Consider the following 20,412-nt stretch of genomic DNA (forward strand, 5'->3'; position numbering starts at 1 on the left):
TTCATCTCCATCCCTATCCCCCTAGCTGCCCCGTTGTTCCAACCCCTGCCACGCCCGCGCCCACGACCCCGTCCCCTGTCGCGACTGCGGCCTGCAGGTCGAAAAGCTCCTGTCATATAAAACTGTAGCTGAGCTGCCTGTAAGCGATGGTCAGTTTTGGTGGAATTATGTTTAATAGTTTCCATGCAATGCTGAGCTAGGATAGTAACTTCCAGGACGGGTTTTAGCCTGCCAACCTGGAGTAATTTGGTTGAGTATCTCAGAGACCTTCTTAGCTAACCTACACACATAATGCTGAGACCAGGGGGCCTGTTAACCCCCTCTGCATCAGACGCCATTCCAGAGTGCTTGAAAAAAAATGTATCTCATTCTGCTCGAGAAACCATGGGCATCTTCACAATCAAATCAAATCAAATTGTATTTGTCACATACACATGTTTAGCAGATGTTATTGCGGGTGTAACGAAATGCCATAACACAGGATGTAATTTTGGTCCAATCTACTCGAGTAGGGTAGCGGTGCAACACTACTGCTGTTAGGGCTTCTGTTTTCAGTGGATGATACAAAACCACTGGTGGTGGGGGTTGAGGCTGTGTAGCGGGAGCTGAGGGAGGGGCCGGTTTATCGGTACATTTAGAGGGTTTACCACCCATGATTTCTAATTGTTTTCTTAGTACCGTATTATTACTCCAAATCACTTACATTTGTATTGTTTTCTCAGTTTTTTTTATTGCAACCTAATCAAATCTCTAGTAACCCATTATTCACACATTTATCACTTCATCTCTCTTTATCCAACTTTGTCTATCAACCGACACAATTCTACCCGACCACTGGTATATCACTTCCTCACTATACTCAACCCATCCTAATACCAACCAAACAATTACAGTCAAATGTATGTAATTACTTTCATTCATCATTCTTACTTTTACCAACCTCATTAACCCTCTCATGTGTGCAAACTGATAGGCCTCCTGTAGCTCAGTTGGTAGAGCATGGCGCTTGCAACGCTAGGGTTGTGGGTTCGATTCCCACGGGGGGCCAGTATGAAAAATGTATGCACTCACTAACTGTAAGCCGCTCTGGATAAGAGTGTCTGCTAAATGACGTAAATATATATATTATAACTATAATCTAGTTGTAGGCTATCCTATTCCTACTTGCAGGATATCTTTAATACATATGAGCAGCTGCAAGGTAGATCACCCTCTGATCGCAGTCAGGGAAAGAGCTTGAAGAGTAAATTGTTACATGTCACTTATAAAGTGGGAGGTGATAATACAATCATATTGTTTACACAACAGTCCTTTAATACAAGCAACAGTTCCAGAACACAATGGCCTAGTGTTAGGGTGCAGTGATAACAGAAGTCTATGAAATGCATATCACAGTCCAACACAGAACAGTAACATAATCCTTGAGAAGTTACAACAGCTCACCCCAATTCTGCCAGAACAGCCTAGACAGTATGTACAGTTAATTATATGCCTAAATTATAGGCAAAGTGAATGTAGGCTAGTTTATGAAGAATTAATAAACAGTTATGTATGTTTGGTTGAAGTTGTGATTGTCGTGTTGGTGCTTATGAGATAATGGGTTTACACATGGCAGCAATGTAATTCATTATTACTGCTATCATCAATAATATGGCATAACATGCCATCACCGCGCGCACTCTTCTGCATACGGAGGCTCCTCCCCACTGCTCCTCCTCTTGTTTTTCTGTAGAGACATGCATGTCACGTGAGGGTAAATCCACCAATCTTCGTGTAGAAGAGCACAGCTCGAGCGAGCTCGCAAACTTCCCAGCAGGACCAGCCCGCTACTCAGGCAGCCTAGTGTGTATAGTAGGAGCGATGTCGGGGCCGTACGGATTGTTTTGAGGAAAGTTGATGGAACGTTTGGTTATCTTTCGGATCCTAGCGAATCATTTAAACGCAACAAAACTTCACATTGTTGTTTACAGGAGGATTCATACTGACAAGACATTAGCTGCATTTATACTCAAACTTTTTTTAAGTGTCAGTGCAGTCAATGGGCTGACGACCTAAGCTAACCTTAGCTAGCGTAACGAATGGGCTAGCTAGCTAAAGGTTTTGGAGAGCGATTAAACTAACGTTAGCTAAACTTGCCAGCTAAAAGTTAGATGAAAACGTAGTTCGGCTACCAACAACGATATAGCTAATACTGTTGTTGGCGTATGTTTCTGCTGTTTAACCCACGTTTGTTTCGACTGAATGTGCAGGTAACGTTACTCTTTTGGCACTTGAGAAACTTCATAGCCTGACTGAGATAATTCAGGAGCTAACGTTAGCACAGCTACTGCAGGTATGGACTTTTTGTAGCTACTAAGCTAGCTAGCTGTAATTGGGGCTTATTTTTCACTGTCCGTAGTGGGACTGGGTCAACTTCCATGTACACTCTGATAAGTAGCTAGCTACATAAATATAATTTGTTCCTTCAAACTAGCGTAACTTTATAGCTGGCTAGCTAGCTAATCTTAGCACTCTAACTAGGTACTAGCTAGTTTATTGGATAGTTACGTTTCAGAAGTTGGTCCACAAATAAACTTTTCCTGGAGAGGAAAGTAGCAAACGTGTCTTACCAGGACTTTGGAATACCATGTTGGGACCGTCTTGCCCATTTGTGATATCGTTCTGAACGATTCACATTCCGATGAGTTTAGAGGTCCTTTTGAAAGTTTGATTTTGCAACAGCTTTGCACTCTTCCGATGAGTTTAGAGGTCCTTTGAAAGTTTGATTTTGCAACAGCTTTGCACTCTATGGTGCGGCTACAGACACCGAGAAATGGATGTTTCCAAGGCCGGTTTCCCAAACGGTGAGGGGCGACCGAAAGACACTGGAGAGCATGCCTGGACAGATTCCCCCACCGCAAGAGCTTGGGCTCATTCTGCTCCCCTGTCCCGATCGCTGTGGACGGCTGTGTTTGACTATGGAAGTACTGGAGAAGATGAACTTAGTCTGCGGCGGGGGGACGTGGTTGAGGTCCTCTCAAAGGATGCTGCGATCTCGGGAGATGAAGGATGGTGGACGGGTAAAATTAACCACCGAGTCGGGATTTTCCCTGCAAATTATGTTACGTGTCAACCTGCAATTTACAGACTTCCCGACGGTAGCACGGTAGGGGTGCGGGAGCGTCCGAGTACTCCAGTGCAAATAGATTTTAGTGAACTCGTTTTAGAGGAAATAATCGGTGTCGGGGGATTCGGTAAAGTTTATCGAGGGGCATGGAAGGACCAAGAGGTCGCTGTAAAGGCAGCCCGACAGGATCCAGACGAAGACATTACTGCAACTTCGGACGGTGTTAAACAAGAGGCCAAGCTCTTCTCCATGCTACAACATCCCAATATAATAAAACTTGAAGGTGTCTGTCTTGAGGAGCCGAACCTGTGCTTGGTGATGGAATATGCTCGCGGAGGGACTCTTAACAGGGCTTTGACTGGTCGGAGGATACCCCCACACATTCTTGTCAACTGGGCTGTTCAAATCGCCAGGGGCATGCACTACCTACATGAGGAGGCTGTTGTGCCCATTATTCACCGCGACCTGAAATCCTGCAACAGTAAGCAACATATATTACCATCTGCTCAAAATAACCGTCAATCACTTTTCAGAACAGATGAAAATCTGAGCATGGCCACAGGAATGGTCCACAATCTCCTCTACCAACTAAAACATTAACCTAAAGCTCATGAATGCACTTTTACTATCACCATACAACTGACAAACAATATATATCCTAGCACCAAGTAATGTTTGGTTCTGCACATTTTCTTATTAGGAAAGATGCCATATCTAAGCCTAGAATGCTATTGTAGTGTAAACTCAGCTGCTCTACTTAAACTTCAGGTGACATTGCATGCATGTTGTAGATAGGCCTACCACTATCAACTGAGAGTTGAGGGTTGGTGTTTGAAGGAATTATTTGTTGAACCCAGAGCAAGGTCTTCTCCGCCATGACTTTCCCTGTTCAAACTATCACACAAACTCTCTGAAACCCTGTTATGCTAACCCCACATTAATGATATGCTAGAACAGGATTATGATGATCATATTCATTCACTTATAATCAATTGGTCACCTGGCCCCAGTGGCATGTTGAAAGAGAACTACTGTCATACTACTTCCTATATCTATACATTGTATAGACCTAGGTATTGTTGACATACAGTGAGCTCCAAAAGTATTGGGACAGCAAAACATGTTTTGTTGTTTTGCCTCTGTACTCCAGCACTTTAGATTTGAAATGAAGACTGTCAGCTTTATTTTGAGGGTATTTTCATCCATATTGGGTGAACTGTTTATAAATTATAGCACTTTTTGTACATAGTCCCTCCATTTTAGAGGACAAATTCACTTATGTGTATTAAAGTAGTCAAAAGTTTAGTATTTGGTCCCATATTCCTAGCAAGCAATGATTACATCAAGCTTGTGACTCTACAAACTTTTTGGTTGTTTCAGATTATTTTGTCCCCAATAGAAATGAATGGTCATTTTGTAGTCATTTTTATTGTAAATAAGAATATAATGTTTTTAAACACTACATTAATGTGGATGCTACCTTTATTACGGATAGTCCTGAATGAATCGTGAATAATGATGAGCGAGAAAGTTACAGATGCACAAATATCATACCCCCCCCAAAAAATGCTAACCTCCCCTGTTATTGTAATGATGAGACATTAGCGTGTCTTGGGGATATAATATATTATTATTCACGATTCATTCAGGACTATCCGTAATCATGGTAGCATCCACATTAATGTAGAAGTGTTCACCCGATATGGATGAAAACACCCTAAAATTAAAGCTGACAATCTGCACGTTAACCTCATAGTCATTGTATAATTTCAGTACAGAGCCAAAACAACAAAACATTTGTCACTGGCCCAATACTTTTGGAGCTCACTGTATCTGTACCATATTGTGTGACAGATAATTGAAAGGGAACTCTTGTGACAATACATGAAGTTAAAGGTGCAATATGCAGAAATCACTCCGCCATTTCATGGTTGCTAAAATTCCTATAGTTCGCCTAATTTCAGTTTGTGACAAAGCAAGTGTAGAGAATCATTGTACCTTCTAAACTGCTGTGCAATATCTTTTCAATAACATAAACTATTGTATTTTCAGCTGTGAAGCTGGTGTACAAAACCGAAAGTAAAAGACGCAAATACGAAACTTAACCTCTACGGGATCAGTGTCCCGTATACGGGACGGTTGAGCTAACATGCGCTAATGTGATTAGCATGACTGTTGTAAGTAACAGCAAATTTTCCAGGACATAGACATGTCTTATATGGGCAGAAAGCTTACATTCTTGTTAATCTAACGGCACTGTCCAATTTACAGTAGATATTACAGTGAATAAATACCTTGCTATTGTTTGAGGAGAGTGCACAACAACAACAAAAACGTATCACGATAACTGGTTTGATACATTCACCTCTGAAGGTAAATAATGTACTTATATTCAGTAATCTTACTCTGATTTGTCATACTAAGGGTCCCAGAGATAAAATGTAGCATAGTTTTGGTTGATCAAATCCATTTTTGTATTCAAATGTAGGAACTGGGTTCTACAGTTTGAACCCCTACTGTCTCTGGCTCCACACCCACCCCGCCCGGCCATCTAGATGTGTGAAAGTTAGTGTATAAGCTAATGATCCATCATGTATGACATTCCTGGAGTGTGTAAACTTACATTTTGTATTACCATATCATTTTTGTATGTTCTCTATAGTTATGTACTTGAAAATTTATCAATTGACCAATTCGGCACATTTGGGCGGACTTGATACAAAATAGTCCAGTATTGCAATGCTTCACTGGATCAATCTGAAACTTTGCACACACACTGCTGCCATCTAGTGGGCAAAATCTAAATTGCGCCTAAACTGCAATATTATATTGTGGCCTTTCTCTTACATTTCAAAGATGATAAAAAAAAATACATAAAAAGAAAACAAATTATTTTTTGTTTGTATTATCTTTTATCAGATCTAATGTGTTATATTCTCCTACATTCATTTCACATTTCCACAAATTTCAAAGTGTTTCCTTTCAAATGGTATCAAGAATATGCATATAATCTATAAATCACTGCTAGGCAAATCCCCGCCTTATTTTAGCTCATTGGTCACCATAGCAGCACCCACCCGTAGTCTGCGCTCCAGCAGGTATATCTCACTGGTCATTCCCAAAGCCAACACCTCCTTTGGCCACCATTCCTTCCAGTTCTCTGCTGCCAATGACTGGAACGAATTGCAAAAATCTCTGAAGCTGGAGACTCTTATCTCCCTCACTAACTTTAAGCATCAGTTGTCAGAGCACCTTACCGATCACTGCACCTGTACACAGCCCATCTGAAATTAGCCCACCCAACTACCTCATCCCTATATTGTTATTTATTTTGCTCTTTTGCACCCCAGTATCTCTATTTGCACATAATCTCTTGCACATCTACCATTCCAGTGTTAATACTAATTGTAATTATTTTGCACTATAGCCTATTTATTGCCTTACCTCCATAACTTGCTACATTTGCACACACTGTATATATATTTTCTGTTGTATTTTTTGACTTTATGTTTTTTTACCCCATATGTAACTCTGTGTTGTTGTTTTTATCGCACTGCTTTGCTTTATCTTGGCCAGGTCGCAGTTGTAAATGAGAACTTGTTCTCAACTGGCTTACCTGGTTAAATAAAGGTGAAATAAATAAATAAAATAAAAAATATCCTTGCTTCAGGTCCTGAGCTACATGCAGTTAGATTTGGGTATATCATTTTAGGCAAAAATTGAAAAAAAGGGTCCGATCCTTAAGAGGTTAAACACGGGAAGCATAGAAATAGTGCACATAGAACAGATCTACCACTTCTTAGACTTGCTTTCAATGCGAATGACAGATCTATAACTATGCTAATTTGGTCGGGTCACCCAAAAAGTGACATATTACAGATTTAATTTAAGTTGGCCAAAGCAGTAATGTTTTACATTCTGACCCAAATACGTCTGTATGCCTTTGGGAAGTGCAGAATCATTGCTGCTATGAAATGGCACCATCTCCATATTCCATTCATTTCCACAGTCCACAGGCAACTTTCCCTCTCCCAACTCCTTTCCGGTCACCCCTATGGACTCCAGAGGCCTGTACAAGCAGCTGAGAGCTGTCCTCCATCTGCTTGTCGGTCTGTTAGGCATGTGACTGATCCTCAGAAACCCAGATCCTCTTCAGGGCATGTGAGAACCATGCAGGGCCCTAAAGAAGGATCTTTGTATGCAGGGGGGGACCCTCGAGAGGATGTGAAGTAAGGTCTACGTTTGCTCAGCTGGGGTCCCTAACCCCATCCCCCCTGAAATGTTGTCTCAAATAAAGCCCCTGATTTATAAACACTCAACTTCAAACCATGTCATCAGTGTATGTGCTCCTAAATCACATGAGTGCTGTTACCATGTTGGAGCTCACAACTGTAATAACAATATGGTCATATTCCTAAACCTCTCATATTATGCTTATATGGCCCATGTGGAAATCAAACCCACAATCCCAGTGTTGCAAGAACCAACCCACACTGAGCCACTAGAAAACATAAAGATTCTAGAACTGACCCTTGCTACAGTTAGGTCTTAGGCCTGTTTTTCAGTTGGTGAGAAGATTTAGACTCAAACCTTGGTGCTTTTGAGGCCTCTGAGTCCTCCCTCCTAAATAATGCATGAAAATGTTTAAGTTGACTGACTGTGGCCATGTACGTCAGTGTGAGACATCACCGCTGTGTTCTGTGAAACATGATTCTGTCACAGTCTGATCTGTGGTATACCGATAGTGGCTTGTCTAATCAGGCTCTGATTTCTCGGAAGGTGAACCTTGTTCGGCAATCCATTTTGCTGTATTTTTTGTTTTCGACAGGGAATCATACACGTGTCTACATTGTACTGTCAGATGTGCGGGTGTGGGCAAACCGAACCTCTTTTATTGAACAGCTATTCGGGTAGCACATGCTAAATGGACAATAGACACTTGCTCACACCCCACCCCCAAGCAGCACTGCACTGCTAACACAAGTTAGTGTGTTTATCTTTCCACATTATTGTGACAGACAACACTGGTAGCTTGCTGAATTTAATTGGGGAAAATGTGTTTGTTTTAGGGGGCTCACTGAATTCACCCACCGACACCCCCACCGGGAACTATACACTTTCTGTTGTTTAAACCAGCCACAAATAAGGGAGCCCAGAGGGTAATTCATCTGTGGGATATTGGTGTGAAGGTTTGTCTTGAGCATGCATTGTAAGATGAGGGAAAATGCAGTGCACAAACTTTCACAACCCAACTACCTTTAGAACTGATCAACCCACAATTTACTTAGTGTAGTACTACACACTGATTTGATCAATTATTATCTTAAGGGAATATCAAAAAGTCAGTGAAATTGTTTTTCTTTGTGTCCCTTAATCTTTTAATACCTCTCGGTCGAAGGAGGAATGCCGCTAATGAGGGGCAAAAGCTTAACATAAGTTTGCACAATGGAGTGGTCAAGCACTAGTTGCTAGGTGACAGCAGCCACAAGAATGCCCAGACTCCAGGGTCTGAAAGGCTTATTTTCATTATATTTAATCTCCACAACAGCTGCAACTCTGTTGTTTTCCCCCCTGTTTTTTTCCCCCAAGAGGTTATTCCTTCTTGCTGGTTGGAGCTGGAGAGCAGAGAGGTACTGTAGATGGAAGCAATGTTCATTGGCAGGCAGTGCAGAGCACACTGAAACTTGGCCTCTTGCCAGCCCTCATAACACACTTTAATTTTGTAGTTTCGGGTACAGAGATGCAAAGGTTAAAGAATGTCAAGAATCTCGCTCCAGAATGGAGGTAACAATAGTGCCCTGTTGGAGTGCACACAGTGTTATCTTGTGTATCCATGTCATGGCTATTGTTGTGTCTAGCGCTCCGGTTTACACCCCAACCTATAAAATGGTTACCATAAATATATAGGCCCTTACAGAGGAGGGCTTAAGTAAGCTAAGCATGGCTATAGATTGCAAGGCAACTTTTTTTGTCTCTTCCCTGCAGTTAACCACAATAATGAGTAGTTCGCTTACTATAGGTTTTTTCTGAAAGGAAAACTGGAAATGCTTTGAGTATTTTTTATTATGGCCACTAAGGAACTGCCTATCATCCGGCATGTTGACTAGCCCAACAGCTGGAGAAAACCTGACTGACTCAACCCAGTGTTCTGTCTACAAATGATCACCTTGAGCTGGTACCTTTAAGGCTAACTCTTTGTGTATATAGTGTGGTAGAAACACAAGACTAAGCAAAGGGAAATGTCCTGAAAAATAACAGGAGGCAAGACATTTTCATCAGCGCCACCCAGGCCTATGGCCTAATAGACAAACTATAGGTCTAGTCTCTATTAGAAAGACTCTTAACAAATTTATTTTTAAAGATAGTCTAGTCCTTTAGGCTGTGGTTTACTCCCCTCCCTGCTACTGAATCATGTTAATTACTATGGCAGAGCTCAGGTTCCCACATCTACATCTGAGGTAACTCCTTTAAAGGCCTGAAATGTGCCAGGGGCGTTTCACTGACATACAGCCTAGGTTAACCCTACTAGTATTCAGAGGTTTGGACCAGCATTCAGTGTGGGGTTAGCATTAGTATATCATGTAATTTTTTAACATTTACATTTTAGTCATTTAGCAGACGCTCTTATCCAGAGCGACTTACAGTTTTTTTTAGTGAGTGCATACATTTTTCATACTGTAATCAGGGAGTCTGTTATCAATAAATATACCACTAATCTGTATCCTGTTCTGAAAAAATATAGAGTATTATGTTGGGTAACTAGCCTAAACAGAATTTATAGAATCATGGAAAACGAGATGAAACTGCTGTATTTTAAAGGCTCTCATTAAGCCAGAAAAACCTGTTTGAAATGGAATGCCAATTGTCACATTCTCTTTAGGAATAGGCTTAGTTTCTTCCTAAAAGCCTACTTGAATATTGTGCCACTCTAAGGATCATATTTGTTTAAATCTAAGTGAAGGTAGACACTATGTCTGTTACAGTATAATGTTTATCTTCTACAAATAACAGACACAAATAAGGTCAAAAATAATCTTCTTACACTACCATAGCTCTCCATCATATTGTTGCTGTCCTGCTCCACAGTGGTTTTGTTACATTACCCTCCTCCAGATGTAGCCTATGTTGTCACCCTCCCATTTGGCAAGTCAGGGACTGTGAGCTGGCAGTAGAGTCAAGGTCTCTTCTGGCCGGCCTTATCTACTGTAGGCTCTATTCTGGAGTAGATGATTATTAACACTCTGGGCATGGGAAAGTTAAAAGGGCTCCCCTGTAAAATGAAATATGTGTTTAGTCTTTAGATAATGGCTTTTTGTTAGCTTGGCCAAGTTGGCTATGGTGTTGATATGGAGGAGTCAAGGACAGAATGAGCTGATATCTGACTTTCAGGCTACCACCCCCAGTCTTGGAGTCTGTTACACATTCTCTTTAATCGACAGGTGTCCAAACCTGGAGTGAATGCCAATGTTAATAGGTTCTTAATAAGTAAAGGGCGGCACAGCTACCAAAGTAAACAATGGCCTGCGTTCTTTAGCTAGGCCTATAGTTTGGGTACAGTGTGTAATATCCATATTGTGTATATGTCCATGAGGAAGAGTGTCTTCTAAATTAAAGGAGGAGTAATCAGGTTTCACTGCATATTTATATTGTTATTCTTTGAATCGCAAAAAGTGCTTCATATTCACATCGTCTTTAAATAAAGCAAAAACTGCAATCCTCGGAGAACACTTCATACTGTTTCTTGCCTATTCATTCAATTAAAGGGTGGTATGTTTGGTGTTACCTTACAGACAGCTTCTGTAAGTATCAGTATAAAGAATGTTTAAGACCTGGGGACAGATCTATTATAATGCTGTCATCTTCCCCATTGATCATAATGAAAAAGCTGCTTTTTTTATTTATGTTTATACACCTAAAAGATATCCAATTGTGTGTCATCAAATACCTAACCAACCCTCTCCTCTGTCCTCTCCTTTTTGCCTAGTTTTATTACTTGAAAAAATTGAGAACGATGACATTGGAAGGAAGACTTTGAAAATCACAGACTTTGGCCTGGCCAGAGAGTGGCACAACACCACCGAGATGAGTGCTGCTGGCACGTACTCATGGATGGCCCCTGAAGTCATCAAGTCCTCCCTCTTCTCCAAAGGCAGCGATGTCTGGAGGTAAAACGAACAGCACGCTCCTTCTTCTTCCTGTTCCAAACAAAGGCCCCACGTCAGACTGGAATCAATAGGGTTTTTAGGAAATTATGATCTGGAAAGGTGGCACCTTGATACTCCTTTTATTTCCAGACATTTAGAAACATTTGTCCCGACCTATTTCTGAAAAGTGCTCTCATTGTTATTTTGTTTAAACCAAAACTGTTCTGTCAGATAACCACTTTATGTACATTCTGTACTACTATGATGTGCATTATAGCCTACAGTATCCCTGAACACCCTCCACTGGTAACTACAATCTGCTGCACAGGGAGCTAACATTCATTTCATGAAAGATGAAGACTGTAGGCTTAGTGCTTAATTTAAACAGGATCATTTTTGTTAGCACTGTACTGGTAAACAACATTTTACTGCCATTATTTAGTATTCAACAAGTCCATTATTCAAGACCAAGTTCCTCTAAACAGTAGACCTAAGCACTACAAGAAAGGTTTAGGCAATGTGAATTTGAGTGTTATAATAGTGTTATAATAACATGGGTGTTATTAGGACATTGTACTCACTGTATCTGTGTTCTCTCTACTAGTTATGGGGTCCTGTTATGGGAGTTGCTGACAGGAGAGGTGCCTTACCGTGGGATTGATGGGCTGGCTGTGGCCTATGGTGTGGCTGTCAACAAGTTAACCCTCCCTATTCCATCCACCTGCCCAGAACCCTTCGCCAAGCTCATGGAAGGTGCTGTCACCAAGTCCGACCATCCATCTGCTGTTACCGTTCCTCAACCCATGTTGCCTGAAGTACATTCATAGGATAATAAAGTGTCATTCCAGGACATTTGTGTGTGTATTTGGTCGCTGGTTCAAATACCCAAGCCGACAAGGTGAAAAATCTGCAGATGTGCCCTTGAGCAAGGCAGTTAACCCTCATTTGCTCCAGGGGTGCAGTACTACTATGGCTGACCCTGTAAAACAACACATTTCACTGCACCTATACAGTGTATGTGACAGTAAAACATCTATACGTTTTTTTTTTTTTTTTTAACCATCACACAACTAGATATTGGTGTTGATTTAGTTCCAGAACATTGATCTCAATCTTGGTTACACCTTGTTGTTTATCTCAGAGTGCTGGGAGCAGGACCCCCACATCCGGCCGTCGTTTGCCTCCATCCTGGAGCAGCTGACAGCCATAGAGGAGGCGGTGATGGCCACTATGCCCCAGGACTCCTTCCACTCCATGCAGGAGGACTGGAGGGTGGAGATCCAGGAGATGTTTGACGAGCTCAGGACAAAAGAAAAGGTACAGGTGTAGGATCTTAATTTGATCACTCGTTTGTTGCTGAGAATTTTCCTGCACCGCAGGAAATGCATAAGAGCTTCATGATTTACATAAATTAACTGAAAACCCACACTAACACATTATTATATTAACAGTATTGTACTTTGCATGTAGCAACATTATGGATTAAACATTCAAATCCTGTTGCTACATGAGTATTTTGCTGTGACTATATATGTCAAATTAAGACCCTACATCTGTAATAACAGCAAGTGTCACATCCCTCCCCGTATGCCTTCGTTCATTTGATCAGTGTAGGGGGATGTATTCCCTAACATAGTGCCTATCACCATTCGCATCCTCTGGTCCTCTGTAGCTCAGCTGGTAGAGCACGGCGCTTGTAACGCCAAGGTAGTGGGTTCGATCCCCGGGACCACCCATACACAAAAATGTATGCACGCACGACTGTAAGTCGCTTTGGATAAAAGCGTCTGCTAAATGGCATTATTATTATTATTATTATTATTATGTCAGCACTCAGGACACAGTGAGAGACGTTGTGCAATGTGCGTTTGTCCTGATTTATAACTTAGACTCATCCTTTGTCGTTTTATGAAGTAGATAAGTTGTATAGCTAGGTAAACCTCCAGTATAAACTGAGAAGGATAACGTTAGAAGCCCTTGGAAGGCAGCGGTGCAATAAACCTGTAGTTAAGGGAATGCTTTGATTTTTATTGGTTACTTTCTGCAGGCGAGCTAATTGTGTCTTTAACAAAACAAGCTATTCGCGTTGATGGTTATAAGTATTTCCAATTGTTAATACGATAAGCTGCTTCCCTTCTTAGTCCCTCCTCTTATATCAAATGGGAATTGTAATTGCTGTATCGAGAATGCGCTTTCATGTAAATTCAGCTGAATCGTTAAGCAGCAAACTTGGCAAATTGCGCAATATGCAAAACCTCTCCCAGGGATTGTCTAGCATGTTATTTCCCCATACGACACCAGTTAATTTCATTACCTCTAAAAAGTAACAGAAGCACATACATTGTTCCTCCTGATTGTGAGTTTCTACATTCCATTGTTAAAGGTTGCCTATGATCTAAAACGCTTATCCATCTATATTTCTGCGGGACCATAAGTCTAAACCTAGGCCTGAGGTTCAGTTTGCTTAATTTCTTTGGCATACTCCTTTCTTCTAAAACGTCAAAGTGACGTTTTGAGTCCAACTATATAGGGCTATTGTTTTTCAGTTCTTTTTAACAATGAAATTATAATATTTTTTCTACCTCACAAGTTGCAACATTGTTGTTACACAACATTAATCACATTTTCGCTTCAGTGGGTTTGTAAAGCTGCTTTGCAGAAGTAATTCATGAAGGATTATTCTGTTTTTATAGGAAACAAAATCAAGAACATGAAATCCAAATGCTGCCCTGCACAGTAGATCAACTGATTTTGTTAACCCTACTCATTTGCAACCTAGTTGACAATCAAGCGATGGCAACCTCTTAGCCAGGCAGTCCAAGGCCTCTCTACTACTCTGTAGATGTGCCTCATCAACTAAGGGGCCCCCTTTAGCTTGTGATCTTTGGCTTAGTCATCCCCTCCCCACACACCACAAGGTTTCTGCAAAGCTCCATGAATCTAGTTGGGATTTACAACCTGTGAGTGCTGGCCAGCCTCTCTTAAAAGAGCTCTCCTTCATTCAGGGCTCTGCTCCAGGGCACTGCTCACTGCTGTGCTGGGTGGTGTTTGGAGAGAGCTTTGAGTTATTTGCAAATGTAAATCTGTAAACAAGGAAGGTATTTGTGAGTTATTTTTAGCAAAAATGATAGACAGAAGGGATAAGGAAATAATGCACTGCCTAGCACCGGTCTCTGTGGATCATTATGCCAGTGTTTCCCCTACTATTGTATAGCAGAGGCGGGCACCCCTGCCTATCGCTGTCCCCCCTCTTTGGCTTCGATTGGTCTGAATTTATTATTTTGTTACTTTGGGCGAGTGTGCACCCCACCGGATGCAAAATGTGGGGGGAAAAACTATATTATGCAGAGTTGTCTGTCGTCTGACCCTCCTACATGTGTTCCTTCCTTCCTGTAGGAGCTGCGTTCCCGGGAGGAGGAGCTGACGCGTGCGGCGCTGCAGCAGAAGTCCCACGAGGAGCTGCTGAAGAGGAGAGAGCAGCAGCTGGCAGAGCGGGAGATCAACGTGCTGGAGAGGGAACTCAACATCCTCATCTTCCAGCTCAACAAGGACAAGCCCAACGTCAAGAAGAGGAAGGGCAAGTTCAAACGTAGCCGCCTCAAACTCAAGGACGGCAACCGCATCAGCCTGCCGTCAGGTGGGTGTTTCTGACTGTCTTTCTGTCTAGTCGTGATAGTCTATCTTTAAGTCAATGTTATCTTTGAGTTGAGAAAAAAAGTTCCTCAACACATTTTCAAAAAAGTTACACTTAAAATCATTGCTTGAAATCCCGCCTCCTTCACCCAAATAACCTCAAAATAACCAGTGACGGAAGACCGAAGCACCGGAACCCAGTCTTTTGACAGTTGGTAGTCTGTCCACTAGAGATTACACAAATGGTAAAAGCTAAACAAGTGACCAACCAACCTGGCCTGTGTCTCTGTTTTCTAGATTTCCAGCACAAGATCACAGTGCAGGCGTCACCCTCCATGGACAAGAGGAGGAGTCTGAACAGCTCCAGCCCCCCCAGCAGCCCCACACTCATACCCCGCCTCCGGGCCATCCAGTGTAAGTGCACCTCAGACAATCAATCCACATACTGCATTAAAACAGGAACACGACAGACCTGGGTCAAATGCAAAACAAAACAGTATAACAGTATCAAATAAAGTATTTTTATGTGTGCTTCATTTTGGCATAGCTGTTATGACTGGGTAAGCTTCCCTCTCCAAACTCTGATGTGGTTCTGCGTGAATGTTTTCTCCCTCTAGTGTGTGCCCGCATTGACAGTATCCAAAGGGACAGTATGTATGTGTATCACCAGCATGTGGATATCACCAGCGAGTGCCAGCCCTCTACTGGGTCTAGGAAGAAAGGCAAGCAACTGTGTGGCATTGTTGGGATGTGGCCACTGTCTGCTGTGTGTGCACCGGCTAACGTGTTTCTCAACGACTAGGGTTCTAACAACGGACTACCAGCTGCTGCCTGTGTGCTTCTGGCTACTAAGACAACTTGGACTATCATCATCGCTGATTTCAGAAAATGTACATGGGTTTATCCTCTGAAAAGCCCTGGGTGTTTCAGGGTTTTTACTACTACTAATAATAATATGGGTTTGCTTTGAAATGAAGAACACGTTGGGATGCATTAGAGGTTGTTTGTAACCTGTAATGTTTATCACTAACTGATCACAGAAGGCGTTTTTTATTTGCAACCCAACCTGTTCTTGAAATATTGACATCAATATACTGGGTCTTTTTGATTTCCTAACCAGTGTTCAGCTGCAGGGATTATATTCATATTTCTTATTGCGGTGGATGGTGGAGGTTGTTTTCTCAAATAATCCAGTCCTCTAATTGCTTAGCCACTCAAGTGTTTGAAGACATATATCTGCTGTTGGCCTGGACTCTCACAGAGATTTGTCACTGGGGCATTGGTGTACTCTGCCAGTTGTTGACTGATGTTCTCTCCTTCATCACAGTGACTCTGGACGAGAGCAACAGAACATGGGGACGAAGCACCATCTACAAGCCGGAGGAGTTTGATGATGTCAAGAAGGGGATTAAGAAGAAGGGGCGAACGTGGGGACCGAGCTCCGTTCAGACCAAGGAGCGGGGAAACTGTGCTGAAAGGTACAGGACTTGTGTTTCTTTCCATCTCCATTCAGTATTTATTTTGTCATCTTCATGGTGTCTGTATGGGTTGTTTGATGAAACTGACTTGTCCTGGCAGAGTGAGGCCACTGTCTGATGGAAACAACCCCTGGTCCACCAGTCTGGTGAAGTCCCAGAAGTCAGTTCCGTTGGCTGCGTTGTTTGCAGAGCAGCAAGGTGAGGGAAATTTGTCTTCTAATATAATCAGATACAACACAACAAGACCATTTCTTAGTTCCTGTCAAAAGCTTATCAATGACTATTTGTCTCTGTCCTCGTCCTTCATGTTCAGGGACCAATAAAGATGAGATGTGCTCACCAGATGGCTCGGACAACACCAAACCAAAGCAACTGAAGTTCCCCAATCAGGTGTACATCGATCTACCTCTGTGGAAGGATGAGCAGCAGCAGGGGGGTGAGGGGACGGCAGGAGGCTTCCCAGGGGAAAGCCTGGAGGACCCCAGCACCACCTCAGCCAGCTCCACCAGCACCACCCCCCAGCACACCCCCACCAACAGCCTGAAGAGGGCCTCAGCTCGCCGCCGGACAGATACTGTGCTCTACGTCTGTGCCTCGATGCTGGCCTCGGTGGGGCTGGGCTTCGACCTGTGTGACACGCTCAAGGCACCACCGGGAGACGACCCTGAGCCCCAGCCCAGCGTGGAGAAAAAGAAGAAAGAGGGGCTGTTCCAGCGCGCCACACGCTTCCGCCGCAGCACCAGCCCCCCTGGTGTACGTTCCTCCCGCAAGGAGGAGGCAGCCTTACCCTTGTCGGCAGCCTCCCAAGGCCCTGTCAACCTCATCTCCATGTCCTCCATCTCAGAGTGCAACTCCACCAAGTGCCTCCTGCAGTCGGACGTGGAGGGGCCTGAGCCCAGCCCTGTGAAGGAGGTAGACCCCAGAGCACAGCCCAACAGCGGCTCCCAGCCACAGGGTCCACAGGGGCCGGGCAGCAGGACTCCAGCTGAGGTCGAGCCCCTCCCCCAGCCTGCAGCCCCAGAGCAGACTCCGCCTCAGAGCATGGGCTCTCGCCTCCGGAGGAAGAAGTCGTCCGTCGTTCAGGACAGTGAGTGAAAGTGACAGTCAGGACTGTATAATGTAGTAGTGTTGTTTAATGCTGTGAGGTGACACCACTGTACAACTGCACCCTGAACGGGTGCAATGAAACTGACTGCTTATTTATTTCCACAGCTAATGGTACATCTGGCTTTCACACGACCTCATCGGGACAGTCTTCCACCACGACCTCTCAGAAGAAGAAGTCTGACAGGGAGGAGACACCTGAGACAGCAGCCAGTGGGGAGACTGTCGCCTCCAGGCCCCGGCCTCTGTCCCTCCGGGGCAAACCCCACTCCTGGGGTCTCCTGAGTGGCCGCAACAAGAGCTACTCCCTGGGCCACTACTCTGGAGAGAAGAGCGCCAGGAGCCTCAACATCGTCCTCTCCTCCGCCGAGGTCAAGATGGACTGCTCTCTGCTGGACATGGACACGGAGGGGCAGAAACGTGACTGCACCGTGCCCCTCTGCCGAATTCAGAGCGGCCCCATTCGCCCCTCCGTCTTCGAACTAGAGAAAAAGTTCTTGTCATAGCAGAAATAAGCTGCCTTATTACCAGGGTACCAGAGCACAATTTTCAACTAATGTTTCAGTTGGATCAACAACTCTTATTTGACATTCCAGGGCATTCCACTGCCCTCGTTGTTTTTACCTGAATGTGGGCCACTGCTGCTTGACGATACCTGTGCTTTTTTATTTATATCTGTAATATTTTGATAGGTAATTTAATATTGGGGGGGAAAAACATGTTTCAATAGCATCAGGTTGATTGAACAACGAAGGAACATATTCCATTTTCTGTTGCAAAAATGTCACAATTTTTCTGCACACACACTGGTTTGGATCTTGGCATCTCAAGTTAGAAAATTATGCGTACTTTCAAATGTCAAACAATGTTAATTTGCTTTTGTTTGTAAAAATATTTTTCTCCATTTTGATTTAATGCTGGTAATTATTTTGTATTGATTTTGTTTATCGTTGTTATTTTATAGATACCACAGTGTTTATTTTAGGACAAGTTCTGTCCAATGTCAGAGGTAATATTGAATGTCTTCTGTCTGGAAGTCAACATGTGGCTCAACTGACATATGTAGAGTAACAGTGCAACCAACAACACTGGAGATCCTAATCTCAACACTGAAACACTAAACCAGGCAGTAACAGTGCAACCAACAACACTGGAGATCCTAATCTCAACACTGAAACACTAAACCAGGCAGTAACAGTGCAACCAACAACACTGGAGATCCTAATCTCAACACTGAAACACTAAACCAGGCAGTAACAGTGCAACCAACAACACTGGAGATCCTAATCTCAACACTGAAACACTAAACCAGGCAGTAACAGTGCAACCAACAACACTGGAGATCCTAATCTCAACACTGAAACACTAAACCAGGCAGTAACAGTGCAACCAACAACACTGGAGATCCTAATCTCAACACTGAAACACTAAACCAGGCAGTAACAGTGCAACCAACAACACTGGAGATCCTAATCTCAACACTGAAACACTAAGCCAGGCAGTAACAGTGCAACCAACAACACTGGAGATCCTAATCTCAACACTGAAACACTAAGCCAGGCCTGGTCAGCCTCTACTTTACCACTATACGACTAGACAAGCGTTACAAACCACTGAACCCGTACCACTACTGTACATAAAGACTATTCAGCATTATGAGCTGCTATGGTTTATGTGGAATATGACCATTTGGCTCGAAACCAATTCACATGGGGGGCTTAGTCTACCTAGCTTCCTGTGCAAACACTATTTTGAAGAACAAAGAGATGGGAATTGGATGGGGAAAAGTATGAAGGTGTTTATTTGGCTTATCATAAATGTATATTTTGTCTGAATGGTTATGATTACAGTATTATTTCACACCTTTGTTCATAAAGATAAAATGCCTAAAGATGGAATGACATTTTGAAAAAACATATTCCAATACTTGTTTGAGAAACAGTTAGATGTAGTATTCCTTAGCTTTTTGTTAATATGAAAATGATTGCTGACAGGAACTGCCTTCTTGTTGATGCCACTAGACTACACAAGTTATCGTCTAAATATTCAGTTCCCATTTAAGTCCCATGCAAGTCATTAGTACCGAGCAACATGTAAATATCCAATGTACAGTATTTTTGTTCGTCCCGTTATACTGTTTACAAAGAATACTGAATGTTAAATAATCTCTCCTTTTGTAGTACTGTTTAAATCTTGAGCACTTCTCTTGATTTTAAATCAACATTCCTAATGGTACATCCCAGTCAGCTGTTGAAGTCAATACAACTGGAAGAACATTTATTTTTATTTTTTTAACACTGCCTTTGAGATCACATCACTGTCATAGCTAGAGCGTTTATGGGGTCCTTGCTATATCCTGACATGTTATGCCTGCCATTAATACAACAAATTTGATAAGGCTTTTGCTTTTTCATACTTTTTATTAGCGTTGTGTTAGCTGTGTGTGGGAGAAGAACAGTACAAGAGATTGAGACTACGACAACAGACATTTACAGATCTTTAGTTATTTAATTTTTGAAAACCTGTTATCACTTTTTGTTCACACCACAGAATCCCAGCGTTGTTTTATCTTCATGAATCCCCATGTTAACAATCACAGGCTTTAAGTGTAATATATCAGTTGACCTCTTTTATACTTGCAAGCATGGCTGTCTGATTAGCATGATAGGTCTTTAAACCAGTGTGAATCTTCAGAAACCCTCCACCTTCTTTCTGGAAATGTAAATCAACTCAAGACGACCATACTAAACAAATCTGAATTCATACCTTCAGAAAGTATTCACACCCCTTGACCTTTTCCAAATGTTGTGTTTAGTCTGAATTTTATAATGGGTTCAATTGAGATTGTGTGTCACTGGCCTACACACAATACCCCATAATGTTTTTAGAAATGTTTACAAATTAATTAAAAATGAAATGTCTTGAGTCAACAAGTATTCAACCCCTT

General features: G+C 42.5%; 1 protein-coding gene across 1 annotated transcript; it reads left to right on the top strand.

The window, feature by feature from the left end:
* Positions 1–1,788: 1,788 nt before the first annotated feature.
* Positions 1,789–19,864, top strand: map3k21 (mitogen-activated protein kinase kinase kinase 21). Its single transcript, XM_041858982.2, has 10 exons — positions 1,789–3,587; positions 11,091–11,271; positions 11,855–12,003; positions 12,392–12,567; positions 14,647–14,887; positions 15,181–15,297; positions 16,211–16,361; positions 16,462–16,559; positions 16,675–17,448; positions 17,574–19,864. The coding sequence occupies exons 1-10, from the start codon at positions 2,813–2,815 to the stop codon at positions 17,969–17,971; spliced, it is 3,060 nt and encodes a 1,019-aa protein (XP_041714916.1). The 5' UTR covers positions 1,789–2,812; the 3' UTR covers positions 17,972–19,864.
* Positions 19,865–20,412: the final 548 nt, after the last annotated feature.

The sequence above is a fragment of the Coregonus clupeaformis genome, chromosome 31, assembly GCF_020615455.1.
Source record: "Coregonus clupeaformis isolate EN_2021a chromosome 31, ASM2061545v1, whole genome shotgun sequence".
NCBI lineage: Eukaryota > Metazoa > Chordata > Actinopteri > Salmoniformes > Salmonidae > Coregonus > Coregonus clupeaformis.